Consider the following 15,292-nt stretch of genomic DNA (forward strand, 5'->3'; position numbering starts at 1 on the left):
TTTTTCATGGCAAGATCTCTTATCCTCTTTAAAAGCAACATCTCCATAGAATTGCAGTTTCTAGCACAGTAAAGGCCTCCACATGAGTGTGCCCACTCCCCGCTTCCTATTCTTCTTTGTCATCAGAACCACCTTGGTTCAAGTCAGCACATTCTTCATCCTGGACTAATGCAACAATTTCTTCTTCAGTTAAAATATGATAACCAGGATCATCAGCATTGTTGTTTAACCACACCTCTGCATCATCTTGCCCACACTCAGAAAACCTGGGTATCCCTTTAAATAAAGTTACCATCTCACCTATGTCTTCATTCAAATCTTACACATGTGTAACAATCTATTCAGCAGCATCCCAAAGTTTATGCCATTCCTTTTTACAACAGACAATGACATATCAAGGTCACGGTAGACTGTCCTGGGTCCACACAATAGCTAAAGCCAACATTTGATTTTTAACTCCTGTAATGACAAATTAACACTTTTTCTATGCTATACTGCATATATCTTCAAATAAATAATCGGAAACAAATTCATTAAGTGGCAGGAATAATATTTCAGCATAACAACCAGTGCACTAAAAGTAGATACTGTAATTTTCTTTTGGGGCGGTGGTGGTTCGGATAATTGACATTTGGATAATCGACGTTCTACTGTATTAATTACAATTATTACAAAGTAATTAAAACAACATTACAATATTTTCAATAACCAATGTTTCAAAGTAATTAAACATCTTTTAATTACTTGATATTTTTCTATGCAATGTTATTTAGAAATCATATGAAAAACTTTAAGTTAATATACCACGTTTATCCAAAACCACGACAGGGTTTTTCATATTTCATTAGCCAAAAAGCTAGGCAACATCTTAAATTAATACAATAAAAGAAAATTTTAGCAGTTTCAACTAGAGGAAAATAGTCTCAAAAGTAAAGGATCCTTCAGGAAATTAAGATGCAGAGAAGGATATAGTTGGCAAGTGAACTGATGAGGAAATGGTGAACTACAGGTAGATGAGGAGGAGACATTGATACCAGAAAAGCATGGAATTAATTAAGGAAGTGAACAAATATTTTACAGTTATCCCAAGCAGTATGATAAATAAATTTTAGATATTGTGTTGTGAATAAGACCTTTAACCCTTCTGAAAGGAAGATAGGTATATAAATATATACAGAAATACGGAACCAAAGGAGTATACATGTGTATATATGTTTTGAAGATACTTTCAATGTATCAATAAATTATATCTGTACAATACAGATTTTCTTGAAACTATAGAGGCATGCTGCCATCTAGCAACTGTATTTATAAGTAAAGAGGCATGCTGCCATCTATCAATTGCATTTATAAGTAAACAAGTAAATAAGTAAATTAATAATTATAAGTAAATAAGTTTAAAAATTGAATTAATAAGACATGTCCTTCAGTGAGATTCAAGATGATTTGGGCCTACATAACTTAAAATTGAAGAAACTGTATAGAATTCAGACTAAGTCTGATAAAACTCAATCAAATAATACTATATATATATATGTAGAGGATATTACTGAATAGAAAAAAATTGAATAATGACAAGTTTTTAAAAGCTTTTTTTCCAATATTTTCTCCAATTTAATTTTTTTATTATCTCTAATATTCAGCTATATAAAACAAAATAGGAAGGGGAGGAATTAATATTTAAAGGCATTAGTTTTAATTTTTTACAATTTTAAATTTTTTCAATTTTTTTGAGTGACTGCCAACTGACAATCATGATTTGCATCAAGGGGAAGAATCTTGGAATTGTTTTAGTAAAGATCTTGGACACAGGAAAGATATTTTTAAAGGTGATAATAAATTTTTTTTTCACCAAATTTTCCTCAAAATAAATTAATGAAAATATTAAAAATTGTGTATTATTCCTAAATCCAAAGGTACTATCACTTGCACCATGCTGCCAGTGCCCAAGGTAAAGATGGTTTTCAATTATGTATAGAAGTCTTCCCATTTCAAATCAGGAATGCATCCCAAAAATTGTCAAGTGACAGGGAAGAAGAAAAATATATAGCAGAAAGAGGAAGTTGATAAACAGAACAGTGACAAGAAAGGATGAGTGTAATAACTGAAAATGTTTATGAATAAACAAAATATAGACTTCACCATTATGTTAAACAAAAGTGTTATATATGGATATAGCATAACGTATTATATTAAATTCTCACAAAATTCATTAAGCATTCATAATTAAAATTTTTGTAAGTAATGTAACACTTTTAATTGACTTGATTTTAACACATTTTCCAAAACTAACAAGGTCAGATAAATACAGTAGGAGAAAAAGAGAGTTTATAAATGGCCACTGCTCTTCATGGACTAATGTGATGAGTGGGTATCACAGGGGTTAGTGTTGGGCTTTCTTACTGTTTAATATTGATTAACGATATTGAAAGCATTTCAAGCTTGATATCTAAGTTTGTTGATGACAGAAAGGTGGGAACAGTGGTTAATGACAGTAATCAAAATATGCTACTCCAAGAAGGTCTAGACAAACTAAGTGAATGGACTTAGGTTATCTAGATCTTGAAGTAGTACACTAAAAAGTGGCAACTGTGGTCTAACTTTGATAAATGCAAGATACTTTTTTGTTATTTAGGGATTTTTGGTACAAACGCAAATTTGCACTAAATTTGGCTATAATGTGCCTGTTATTTTGCTATCAGCATGGCACTGCATTAGGGCGGTAGTAATCCCAGAATACCATGCCACTTGGGTAGAAAACTTAAGGCAATTGACAAGGAAAAAGATCTAGAGATAATTGTACAGTCCAACATGAAATTCTCTGAGCATTGCAAGCAGAGGCCACCAATCTCTCAATGATATACAGGAAACTTTGTCAGTAGGAACAAAGAGGTGATTATGCCGTTGTAAGGCAGCAGGTACATCACTTCTGTAATGTAGCATACAGTTTGGAGACTTTATTTCAGGAAGGATGTAGATCTTTTGGAAAGGGCACAGAAAAGGGCAATAAGATTAGCTGGGAGCTCAAAAGAATATTCTTACCAAGAAAGACTGAGGTCTGTGAATTTCAATCTCTGGCAACTAGGCATTGATGGCATCTCTACTCTTCATCATATGACAGACATATAAGGAAACAAATTTAACTTAAAAAAAGAAGGCTAAAAAATTAATATACAGAAATTTATATTCAGTTTGTCGATTATCCAAAGAGTGACTGTTGGAATAAACTTCACATAGTGTTGTGAAAATAAGTAATTTGAATAAACTTAGAGAAGATTTGGACAAATTACTGGCAAATGAAGTGGTTACATTTTTTTTATCTATTTATTTACTTTTTGGCTAGTGCTATATAAATTTTGCTTCCTTGCATCACTACTAACAATATCACAAATTGCTTCTATTAGAATGGAGGGTAGGGCGCTGGGGTTTACAGGGATTAGTGAGAGTCATCACAGAACAAATAAATGCATGGGCTGCATCAGGATAACTAAGATTAAGAATAGGTGCATGCAGTTGCATGTACACTGACGCTAGGAGTATAGTAAATAAATCTAATGAATTTGAAGTGCTGGTGAGGACATCAAAGGCAGATACTGTTGGGATATCAGAGATGTGGTGTCACACCAATATAATCAGGGCAGAATTGGAATTTGGGAGTACAATATGTAGAGGAAAGATAGAAAAGGAGAAGGGGTTATGCTGTTAGTTATAATCTCAGGAGGTGCATCCAGTTTACATAGATGGTCAGTGAAATGTTGAGTCAGTTTGGTGTGACATAAGCACTGGAAAAGCAAAAATGAGAGTAGAAGTGTGTTATAGTGCTGATGACTCTGATGAGTACAATGAACAACTGTACAAAGAAATTGAGTGGGCCAGTAAATCAGACTGTCTTATAATGGGAGATTTAACTTCCCAGATATTGACTGGAACTTGTGGGTTAGTCACTCGCACACCAGCAAAACTTTTGTGGATTTACGGGATGACTGTTTTCTACAGCAACACGCTAGTGAGGCAACCAGAGTAATACTATTAATCTGGTTATCAGCAGTGATTATTCGTGGATTAAGAATTTGCAGATAAAGGAACCACCATGTGGTAGTGATCACAGTGTACTGATATGGGATTTACATAAAGACATAACTACCATCAGGGGCAAAGGGAAGGGATTTTGCATTCATAGAGGTGACTACAGTGGTCTCAGACAGTTTTTAAATTCTATACAGTGAGACCAACTGATGATGTTACCAACAGCAAAGAACCACCATGTGGTAGTGATCACAGTGTACTGATATGGGATTTACATAAAGACATAACTACCATCAGGGGCAAAGGGAAGGGATTTTGCATTCATAGAGGTGACTACAGTGGTCTCAGACAGTTTTTAAATTCTATACAGTGAGACCAACTGATGATGTTACCAACAGCAAATACTAAATCGGAAGCATTCAAAGAAGTAATTGTGGAAGCTACTAGACTTTTCATACCAATTAAGAAATCCTGTTCAGGGTTTAGGCATAAATGGATGTCAGATGAACTAATGAGACTCGTGGCAGAGAATAAAAATGCATGGGATGCATATAAATTATCAGGTCACACAGAAGCCTATGGCAGATATAAGCTAGTCTGTAATCAAGTCACAGAGGATATTAGGCAAGTGAAGGCAGATTACGAGAAATCTTTGGCAAAGGATGCTAAGAAAAACATCAAAAACTTCTTTAGTTGCATAAACTTTAAAAGGAAGGGGATAAAACAGATTGGTCCACTTGATATCGATGGCTCGACTCAATGATCCTGCTCAGATAGCTGACAATCTGAATTATTTTGCATCTACATTCATAAATGAGGAGTTAAGGGAGGAGAATGCCAGAAGTTTATCAAACTGTAACAGGGTGCTTAATGATTTGGTAATAACTGAGAGCAAAGTGGAGGAGAAATTGTTGAAGTTAAACATAAGAAAGGCACCTGGGGTAGATGGGATTTATCCAGTTATATTAAAGGAGGTGGCAAAGGAAGTAAGCAAACTCTCAGTCATAATTATGAGAGCATCCTTGGACTTGGGAGAAGTCCCCACGGACTGGAGTTGTGCAAATGTATTCCCAATTCACAAAGGAGGATCAAGGGGTGACACGAGTAATTACAGACCTGTTAGTTTGACTTCTGTTCCAGGGAAAATAATGGAGTGACTGGTTATAGATGCATTGAGGATCATCTAGACAAGGCTGCAGTAATAATTTGGACACAGCATGGGTTTCTTAAGGGGAGAGTCTTGTCTGAAAAATCTGATTGGGTACTATGATGTGGTTACAAAGGAACTGGATGTAAAAAATAATTTTGATATCATACACTTGGATTTCAGGAAAGCTATTGACACTGTTGTGCATGGAAGACTACTGTACAAATTGGAGCAGTATGGTATTAAGGACACGTGGCTACAATGGATGAAAGAGTGATTGAGTGGGAGAAGACAGAGAGTGGTAATCAATGGACACTGCTCTTTGTGGACTAATGTTATTAGTGGAGTCCTCCAGGGTTTGGTGTTGGGCCCACTGTTTTGTATATTTATCAATGATATTAATGAAGGTATAGCAGGTTTAATGTCCAAGTTTGCAGATGATACAAAGGTTGGCAGGGTTGTTAATGACAGTAATGGCAGTGTGCTACTGCAACAGGATCTAGAAAAGTTGGGCAGATGGGCTGAGAAATGGCAACTGCAATTTAACATTGACAAATGTAAAGTACTGCATATGGGTAGAAATAACCCCAGAGAAATGTACCAACTGTGTGGTACTACACTTAGGGCGGTAGAAAATGAAAAAGACCTGGGAGTAATCATGCAGTGAGATATGAATTTTTCAGAGCAGTGCAGACAGGCTGCCAGAGCAAGTCATTGAGTATTGTCAATGATATACAGGAATTTTGCTAGTAGGGAAAAGGAGGTGATTATCCCTTTATATAAGGCAATGGTCAGGCCACACCTTGAGTACTGTGTACATTTGTTATTTTGCTGGATGCCTCATTTTAGGAAAGATGTAGAGTTGCTTGAGCGAGTACAGAGAAGGGCAACAAGATTGGTGAAGGGAGCGAAGGATTGGTCTTACCAAGGAAGGCTTAAGTTCTGCAAACTGCAGCACCTGGAGACTATGCACCTGCAAGGTGATCTAACTGAGGTGTATAAGGTCTTGAATGGGTTGAGCAGGCTCAAGTCTGATGGGATTCTTCCTCTTGCTCTGATTACAAACCTGGGGGGGACATAACTCAAACTGAGGAAAGACAGTTATAGAATATTCACACATCTATTCTATAACTGTCTTTCCTCAAATTGAGCAAATTTCCGCACATCTATTCTATAACTGTCTTTCCTCAAATTGAGGAAAGACAGTTATAGAATAGATGTGCGGAAATTTGCCTTTAGCCAGCAGGTAGTTAATTGCTGGAACAAACTTCCATCTGATCTGTTGTTGTGGAAGTTGATAGCTTAAATAAATTCATGGAGGAACTGGACAAGCATTTAGAGGGAATAGATGTGTGAATTTTTTTTTTTTTTTTTTTGGCTGTTGCTACATAAGCTTGCTTTCTTACATCACATGCCTCTACTATTACTATTCAGATATAAATACACCTCACCTATGAATGTGTATAATTTCTGTACAAGGCTGTGTGCAAGTTGCATGCCACATTTGCCAGTTTGCATTAGTGTGGTAGGAAATCCCAGAATGCCAGGAATACAGAAAAAAAAATTAGTTTCCTCTAGTCTGTTTGCAAACAGTATGTTTCTGAATTAATGATGTCTGTTAGATTTACAAAATTTCATCTTTGCACACCTTTTCTTTTTCCTTTTTTTAAATTTCATTATCATTTCATTCCTTTTTAAATTAACTTAACAAAACTCATTAAAAAAAATTCCAAAAGTATATAATCTTAAATAGGCATTCATGATTATTTCACTTGCCTTAACTAAATTGTCAATACAAACACCCAAAGGAAGGTGAACTGGATCAGGTTCAAACAACTGGCTGCCATCTAAGAAAAGCAAAAAAAAAAAAAAAAAATTCAAAACAGTTATTAAAACAAACTTTCCTAAACTAGGTCACAATACAATGGTATTAAACTTTCCAGTTCTTTCAAAAATGGTTGAAAAACAAATTTTAATTCATTCTACTTTATCATATTCTCTAACCATATATAAACAAAAGTGAAATAAATTTCTACATTTTTCTGAATCCAAATTTGAAAAACAACACAGTTACATTTGATTATTAAAATGGAAGCAATTTGCCAAAATTGTTTACATTTTTGGACTTACAGATTTATGCAATCTATGGACCCATTTCCTTTACAGTGACTAAGCAACAAAGTCTTAAAAGTTTTATTTTATGTAACCAGCATTAAAAATCATCAAATATAAGTTTCTACATTTATTATTAGACACAAATCAGACAAAATAAATGTGTTAGACACAAACTGGACAAAACAGACAGAGCTGTTAGACACAAATAGTAGTTGTTTTTGAATGATGAGCAGGGCTTGACAAATATGGTTGCGTGGTGACTATTTTAAGGAGCAGCCTAGAGGTTGTGAGATTGAACTACCAGTTATTTGTTTTATGATCACACGGTCCATATCTTGCAAGGACTGAAGTGGCTTTCAACCATCCTAAGAGCACAAAGTCCAGTAAGATGGACTCTTAGTATGGATATAATCATTAAATATTAGATACAATCTTTAAATGCTAAACTATTGACAGCATTAATTTATGGAACAAATCTTACTGGTTGATGAAAGATGAAGAATAATAGCCTCACCAATTACATTCAGCTTTTGTCAAGATAGCATAAAAATTAGTTACCCGGAGATCATTTTACAATTAGTTTCTTATTCAATATCAATGCAGCAAAATTTATTCTTTTTAAATGAGGGAAAATAATAAATAAATATTCAAAGGTTGTTCATTTGTAGAAACATCCATAATTGTTGCAAGATGGGCATTTGTAAGTTGGTGAGCAACTCAGTAATTTAAAATCTTCTTGTTTTTTGTTAAGCATCAAATGTGAGTCAAAGAATAATTCTGAAATCATATACTTAGATTTCAGTAGGTTTTCTTATCACATATATGACTGTTGTACAAAATGGAGCAATGTGGCACAGTAGGTTATTATTAAGAACAAAGGATGATTATAAATGGAACTAATAATAGTTAATATAGCATTTGCAATTAATTTAACATATAAATAAAAGATAATTATTTAAATAAATTTAAGAACTTTTAATTTTCAGAGTTTAATTATAAGTAGCACATCCAGTATTATAGTGTGAGGTTGATTGATAGGCTATTTTTGGAAGTTGGCATTATATGAATTTATCACTAACAAGCATGGTAATCTCCAATATTTTTGCCTCATTATATGACTTGAGTATTAGTATTAGTAATGGCCGCATGGTGCAAGAAAGCCTGAACACAGTATTCCAACACAGTACTTGAACACAGTATTCCAAGTGTGTTTATGCTACACCAGCCAAAAAAAAAAAACACCGAATAGAACAATGATAAAAAAATAATAATAATAAATAAATAATAATAATTAATAAAAGAAAAGGAAATTAAACCTATCATCCTATGCGCTTCCCTCACCCGAAGGTACTATCCAGATGACCTTTGAATTTCTCCAAACTGTCAGCCTCTACCACCCATGTAGGCAACTTATTCCAATAATTTATAATTCGCTGGCTAAAATAAAACGTCCTACAGTCCAATCTAAACATTTCCCCCCGTAACTTGAATTTATATCCCCTAGTTCTAGCATCATTTATAATGTTGAAAATTTCATCCTCATTCATTTTACTGATGCCTCTCAGAGCCTTAAACACCTCAATCAAATCTCCTCTAAGGTGTCTAGTTTCCAAACCCACATATTTGAAGTCTTTCTTCATAAGGACGCCCTTTTGCCGATCTCACCAGGCGGGTTACCCGTCTTTGCACCCTTTCAAGAAGCTTGATGTCTTTCTTTAGGTGCGGTCTCCATACTTGAACACAGTATTCCAAGTGTGGTCTAACAAAAGCCTTATATAATGGGATTATCATGTCTACTTGCAAAAGTTCGATAGATCATCGATAGGACACCATGGGCCTTCCTTGCAACCTGTTTACAATGCTCAGAGAATTTCATGTCTGACCATATCATAACACCCAAGTCCCTTTCCCCCAGTACTGGGTTTAGTTGAACTCCACCAAGTAAATAAGTTATTTTGGGATTACTGTTTCCCAGGTGTAATACCTTACACTTTGTTGGATTAAAGCATAGCTGCCATTTTTCTGACCATTCCTGAAGTCTATCTAGGTCTCTCTGAAGAAGATCAGCTTGACAGTGATCATTAACTACTCTACCAATTTTAATATCATCTGCAAATTTAGACATCACGCCCTCTATCCCTTCACCAATGTTGTTTATGAAAATTAAAAACAACAGTGGTCCTAATAATGATCCTTGGGGAACCCCACTTCTTACATAACCCAATCTGAGGAATAGCCATTTATCACAACCCTCTGCATCCTGCCCTGAAGCCATCCTGCTATCCATCTAAGGATTTTCCCAGTGATTCCAACCTGTTCCAGCTTATAAAGCAACCGCTCATGTGGGACTGAGTCAAAAGCTTTGCTGAAAACTAAATAAACAATGTCGAAATTATTCCCTAAATCCAGCTCGTGAGTGACCCTTTCAAAATAGCAAACCAGATTTGTTAAACATGCTTTTCCCTTTACAAAACCATGGTGAGTATCCTTGAGAATTTCAATTCGATCCATATGATCCTTTTTTTTTTTTTTTTTTTTTTTTTGTAGTTGTTGGCGCATCAGCTTCTGTGGCCATAGTGCACCTCCCAAGGTTTTGGCAGTACTTTGATCCAAGCCCGAGGCGGGATTCGAACCCGCGACCTTTGGGTTGCCAGGCAGGCACTTTACCCACCTGGCTAGCCCAGTCGGCCCAAATGATCCTGAATTCCACCTTTGATCATTGCCTCCATGATTTTCCCTACCACTGAAGTCAGACTGACAGGTCTATAATTTCCCACTTCACTCTTAGAGCCACCCTTATGTATGGGAGATACATTGGCACTTTTTCAATCCAAGGGAATCTCCCCAAAGTCTAGTGATGCTCGGTACAAATCATGCCATTTTAAAAGAAAGAAGGTAATGGGCTTTGTGAGAATGTACGGCAATCACGAATTGTTGAAGGAAGGAAGGAAAGATTCAGGTAATCTACAATACGAACACAGACACTCAACAAAGTGAAAAAAAAAATAATAATTAATTCCATGGTGTTAGGTCAAACTAAGAGGCCACAATAAAAGGAAACATGCTAATCATGCTTATTGGCAAAAATATTTTTTAGTTTTAATTACACTATAGATATGATATAAGGAAGGAGTTCTTTTTATCATCATACATAGCTTGCTCTATCTTATATTATATTCAAATTTTTATCTTTAATTTCACATACATGTCCTGTTTGCCATTGCACATGCCTGATCCTGCTCAATAATTGATAGTCTCCAGTGATGACTTTTTAATAGCCTGTGCCAACAGTTACTTAAACAGTTACATTCAACATCAGCTCTTGGCACACCAAACCAATAGCTCTTGGTGAAGGGGAAGTACCATGGCTTTGGGAGCCCATATGATCCTATAAAATAAAAAAAAAAAAAAGAGCAGGTAAATAACTTCACTCAGAATCCAAACTAATCAAATAAATTAGGAAATAATTAGTTTTGTCTCTTTATGTATTTATATATACAGAGGTATGAAAAAAAAGAGATGCTTCATTTTAAATTAAAATTTTTTAGGTTCTTCAGTTTAAATTGCATATATTTTTCAACATACAGTTGAACTTGGTTATAATGAGCATCAAGGGAGAGACAAAATTTTCTCGTTATAACCATTACCCACTACATCTGTGATGAGTTAAATCTACCTCCTATTTTTTTTTAATTCTCAATAACTTGATAAAAAGAAAGATTCAAAAAACAAAAGAAATATTAGAGGGAAAAAATAATATAAGTATATACCTACATATTATTTGTATTAATATGCTTCTATAAACTACTTAATATTAAACACAATTTATTTCTCTGTAATTTTAAAACCATACACTTAATACTAAACAATTTATTTCTCATTAATTAAAAACAATACTAATTAATATTAAAAACAATTTCGATTAGTCTTTTTATTTATGAATCTTAAAACTGATGTTTGTTTTAAATATTTCACTTTGATTTTCTCAAGTTTCCCCTTAAAACACTCAATGCATTAAAAGTCTCATTATTTGCCTCAGCAGATTGTCAGCACTGATTTTAATTCACTTTCACTTGTCATCATATCATCATCATCACACTAGTTAACAAGTTGTTATCGACTCATACAAACTCATTGTTGCTATTATTAAAACCTACAACACTGTTATATAGCAACCATTTGGATAACAGTAAGTTGTTTACTTTGTTTCCACCATCTTCATTTATGATTGAAATTTCTTTTGAATTTAATTTCAAGTTCTTGAAGCAATTCGAAGCAATTCGATATGGTTGTCAAAGTAATGTTGTTCCACACATCAGTCAATAAATTTATAGCATCCAATATCGATATAGACTCATTAAGTTTCTGTTCTTTTTGACTGATTAGATGTAGAAGTATAAATCTTTTATAAAATCCTTTCAAACTCTTAATTCCACCCATGTCTTCACCCAAATTCTCTGAGCATTGCAGACAGACTGCTAGGTCATGGAGTTTTGTCAATGATATATATATAGGAATTTTGCTAGCAGAAACAAGGAGGTGATTATACCTTTGTATACTGGTGTGCAAAACTTAAGAACCAACACTATTTCTAAAGGTTACAATCACAAAATGTTTACTTAAGGTACTCTTTATTGATGAGAGTAGATTCAGTTTCAGCAGCGATTCTGGATTTCAGCTAATCTGGCAAAAGGTTGGCACACGGTATCACTCCACAAACATCACTGAAAGGGATTGATATGGCGGTCGAGGTGTTCTTGTCTGGGGAGGCGTTATCTTGGATGGATATACACAACTCCAGATACTGGAAGGCGGTACTGTAAATGGTGTACGCTACTGTACCGAGGTAATCCTTCCCCGTGTGCATCTGTTCCGAGGTCTGCAGTGCAGACCGTCTGCACTACTCAGAAAACTTCATATCTGGCAGCACAATTACCCCCAGGTCCTTTTCTTCTCTACCACTGTCAGTGTAGTACAACACAGTTGATACATTATTCTAAGGTTACTGCTTCCCATATGTAGTACTTTACATTTGTCAATGTTAAACTTTATTTGCCACCTCTCAAGCCCACCTGCTGAACTTTTCTAGATCCTGTTGCAGCAGCATACTATCATTAGTGTCCTTAACAACTCTGCCAACCTTCGTACAACAGTATCGTCTGCAAACTTGGACATTATGCATGATATACCATCATCAATATCATTTATAAATACAGAAAACAACAATGGACCCAACACTGAACCCTGAGGGACTCCACTAATAACATTAGTCCACGATGAGCAGTGTCCATTGATTACCACTCTCTCTTCTCCCACTCAACCATCCCTTTATCCATAGCAGCAATTTGCATCCAATGCCACACTGCTCCACTTTGTTCAGCAGTCTTCCATGAGCAACAGTATCAAGAGCCTTTCTAAGATCCAAATATATGATAACAAAGTTATTCCCTGCATCCAGTTCCTTTGTGACCACATCATAGTATCCAATCAAATTGGTCAGGCAAGACTTTCCCTTAACAAAGCCATGCTGTTGTTATTTGGTTTTTAGGAGCATTAGCAACTAAGGCTATATTGCTCCGGGAATAGGCGGTGTTCATTCCCTGACCTTTCCGCATCCTCCATATTTGGTGGTGACGGGCTCGAACCCCGGTCTCATCAAGAAGCGTGTGCTATGCACTGCTGCTCCTTCCCACCTGGCTACGGAGCGCCCAGCCAGCCATGCTGTGTCCGACCTATAACTGAAGTCTTGTCTAGATGATCGTGCAGTGCATCTTTAACTTCCATTAATTTTCCTGGAACAGAAGTTAAACTAACAGGTTTAAATTACTTGTGGCACCCTTTGATCCTCCTTTGTGAATTGGGGTCACATCTCTAGTCCATGGGTACCTCCCCTGAGTCCAAAGAAGTACCTTCCCTGAGTCCAATCAAGCTCTCAGCTGCCCACATCAATGCCAGAACTTGCCCTTGATCATCACGCAACACAGTGGAAACCCCCAAGGCAGAATGCGCTGGTACCACACGAACTAGTAGTTGTTGGTGACTCTGTTGTCAGGGAAACGGGGAACATGGTATGTAAAAAGGAGGAACAGAACCAGGGTATGTCTGCCAGGTGCAGAGGTTGATGACATTTCAGAGCGGATATCATCCTTTAAGGGCACAAAAGGTAATATTGTTGTACATGTTGGCACTAATGATATTAAGAGTAAGAGACTGGCGGAATTACTTAACAAGTACAGGTCACTGTTGAAAAAAAGCCATGAATTAGGGTTGAATTTGAAAGTGTCTGTGCAATTCTGACCAGACACGATAGGAGGGAGTATATGATGAGAGCTTTGTCGATCAATTCGGCCCTGGAAAGATTGTGCGAGGCTCAAGGGGTAGAATTGTTTTCAGCCTGGTCTGTACTTGTTAACAGCAGAGACTGCTCTCATAGGGATGGGATAAACTTAAATAGAAAGGGTGCAAGATTATTTGCTGATGCTATCGAAGTAGTGTAAGGTGGGTCAGAAAACTGCTAGTTGGGGGGGGTACAAGGACTAATAGATTAACAGTAGCCACTGGAAGAGGAGAAAGTCATTCTTGCACTGCTTCTATTGGAAAGAGCAGCAACCTGGAAAACAAGATGCAGGGTATTTCAGAGACTGCTGGGAGTCACTGCGGTACAAGTAAACACATGGGTTGTGTTATGGTAGCTAAGAATAGGAACAGGTGCATGTATACTTGCGTATACACCAATGCTAGGAGTTTGGTAAATAAATTTGATGAATTTGAGGTATTGCTCAAAACATCGAAGGCAGATATTGTTGGGATATCAGAGACGTGGTGTCACACAGATATAAGGAATGCAAAACTGGAATTTGGGGAGTACAATGTGTACAGAAAGGATAGACATAATAGGAAGGGAGGAGGGATTATGCTATTAGTTAAGAAACACAAAATCCAAGGAAATGAAGCCAGTTGACATCGCTGGACAGTGCAGTGTCGATCAGTTTGGTGTGACATAAGCACTGGGAGATCAAAATTGAGAGTAGGAGTGTGTTATAGGCCTAATGACTCTGATGAGTATAATAAGAAACTGTACAGGGAAATAGAGTGGGCCAGTAAATCAGAGAGTCTTATAATGGGGAATTTTAATTTCCCAGATGTTGACTGGAATTTGTGGGTTGGTCACTCACACACTAGCAAGGCTTTTGTGGATTTATTGGATGATTGTTTTCTACATCAGCATGTTCAGAAGGCAATTAGAGAGAGAAATACTCTTGATCTGATTAACAGGAGTGATTCTTCATGCATTAAGAATCTGCAGATAAAGGAACCACTAGGTGGCAGTGATCACAGTGTGCTGAAGTGGGATTTACTCAAAGAGGTAACTACAATCAGGAATAAAGGAAAGGGTTTTTGCTTTCGTAAAGGCGACTACGATGGTCTCAGACAGTATTTAAATTCTATACGGTGGGACCAACTGATAATGTTACCAACAGCAAATTCAAAATCGGAAGCATTCAAAGAATTTATCTTGGAAGCTACTAGGCTTTACATACCAACTAAGAAATATTGTTTAAGGTTTAGGCCTAAATGTATGTCAGATGGACTAATGAGACATTTGGCTGAGAAGAAAAATGCATGGGATACCTATAAATTAATGGATGACATGGAAGCCTATGATAGATATAAGCTGGTTTGTAACCAAGTCACAAAGGAGATTAGGTAGGAAAGGCAGATTATGAGAAATCCTTAGCAAAGGATGCAAAGAAAAACAGAAAAGAGTTCTTTACCTATGTAAACTCCAGAAGGAAAGTGATGAATCAGATTGGTCCACTGGATATTGATGGTTCAACTGTTGATGATCCTGCTCAGGTGGCTAACAAATTAAACGAGTATTTTGCATCTACATTCACACATGAGGAGTTATTCAAGAAGGGGAATGCCAGAGGTGAAGTAAACTCTGGCAGTGAGCTAGATGATTTTGTAATAACTGAGAGGAGAGTGGAGGAGAAATTGTTG

The 15,292-nt window shown here is 36.1% G+C and overlaps 1 protein-coding gene across 1 annotated transcript in view; it reads right to left on the reverse strand.

Moving 5' to 3' along the window:
• Positions 1–15,292, reverse strand: part of LOC150087777 (ATP-binding cassette sub-family A member 2-like) — a 487,681-nt gene that overhangs the window by 207,109 nt on the left and 265,280 nt on the right. Inside the window, exons 21-22 of the mRNA XM_090369199.1 lie at positions 10,494–10,676; positions 6,950–7,020 (exon numbers count right to left, since the gene is read on the reverse strand). Coding sequence (XP_090225325.1) covers positions 6,950–7,020; positions 10,494–10,676 — 254 coding nt within the window. The remainder of the gene's footprint in view (positions 1–6,949; positions 7,021–10,493; positions 10,677–15,292) is intronic.

The sequence above is a fragment of the Mastigoproctus giganteus genome, chromosome 3 (genome assembly GCF_048544385.1).
Source record: "Mastigoproctus giganteus isolate SK-2022 chromosome 3, ASM4854438v1, whole genome shotgun sequence".
Lineage (NCBI taxonomy): Eukaryota > Metazoa > Arthropoda > Arachnida > Uropygi > Thelyphonidae > Mastigoproctus > Mastigoproctus giganteus.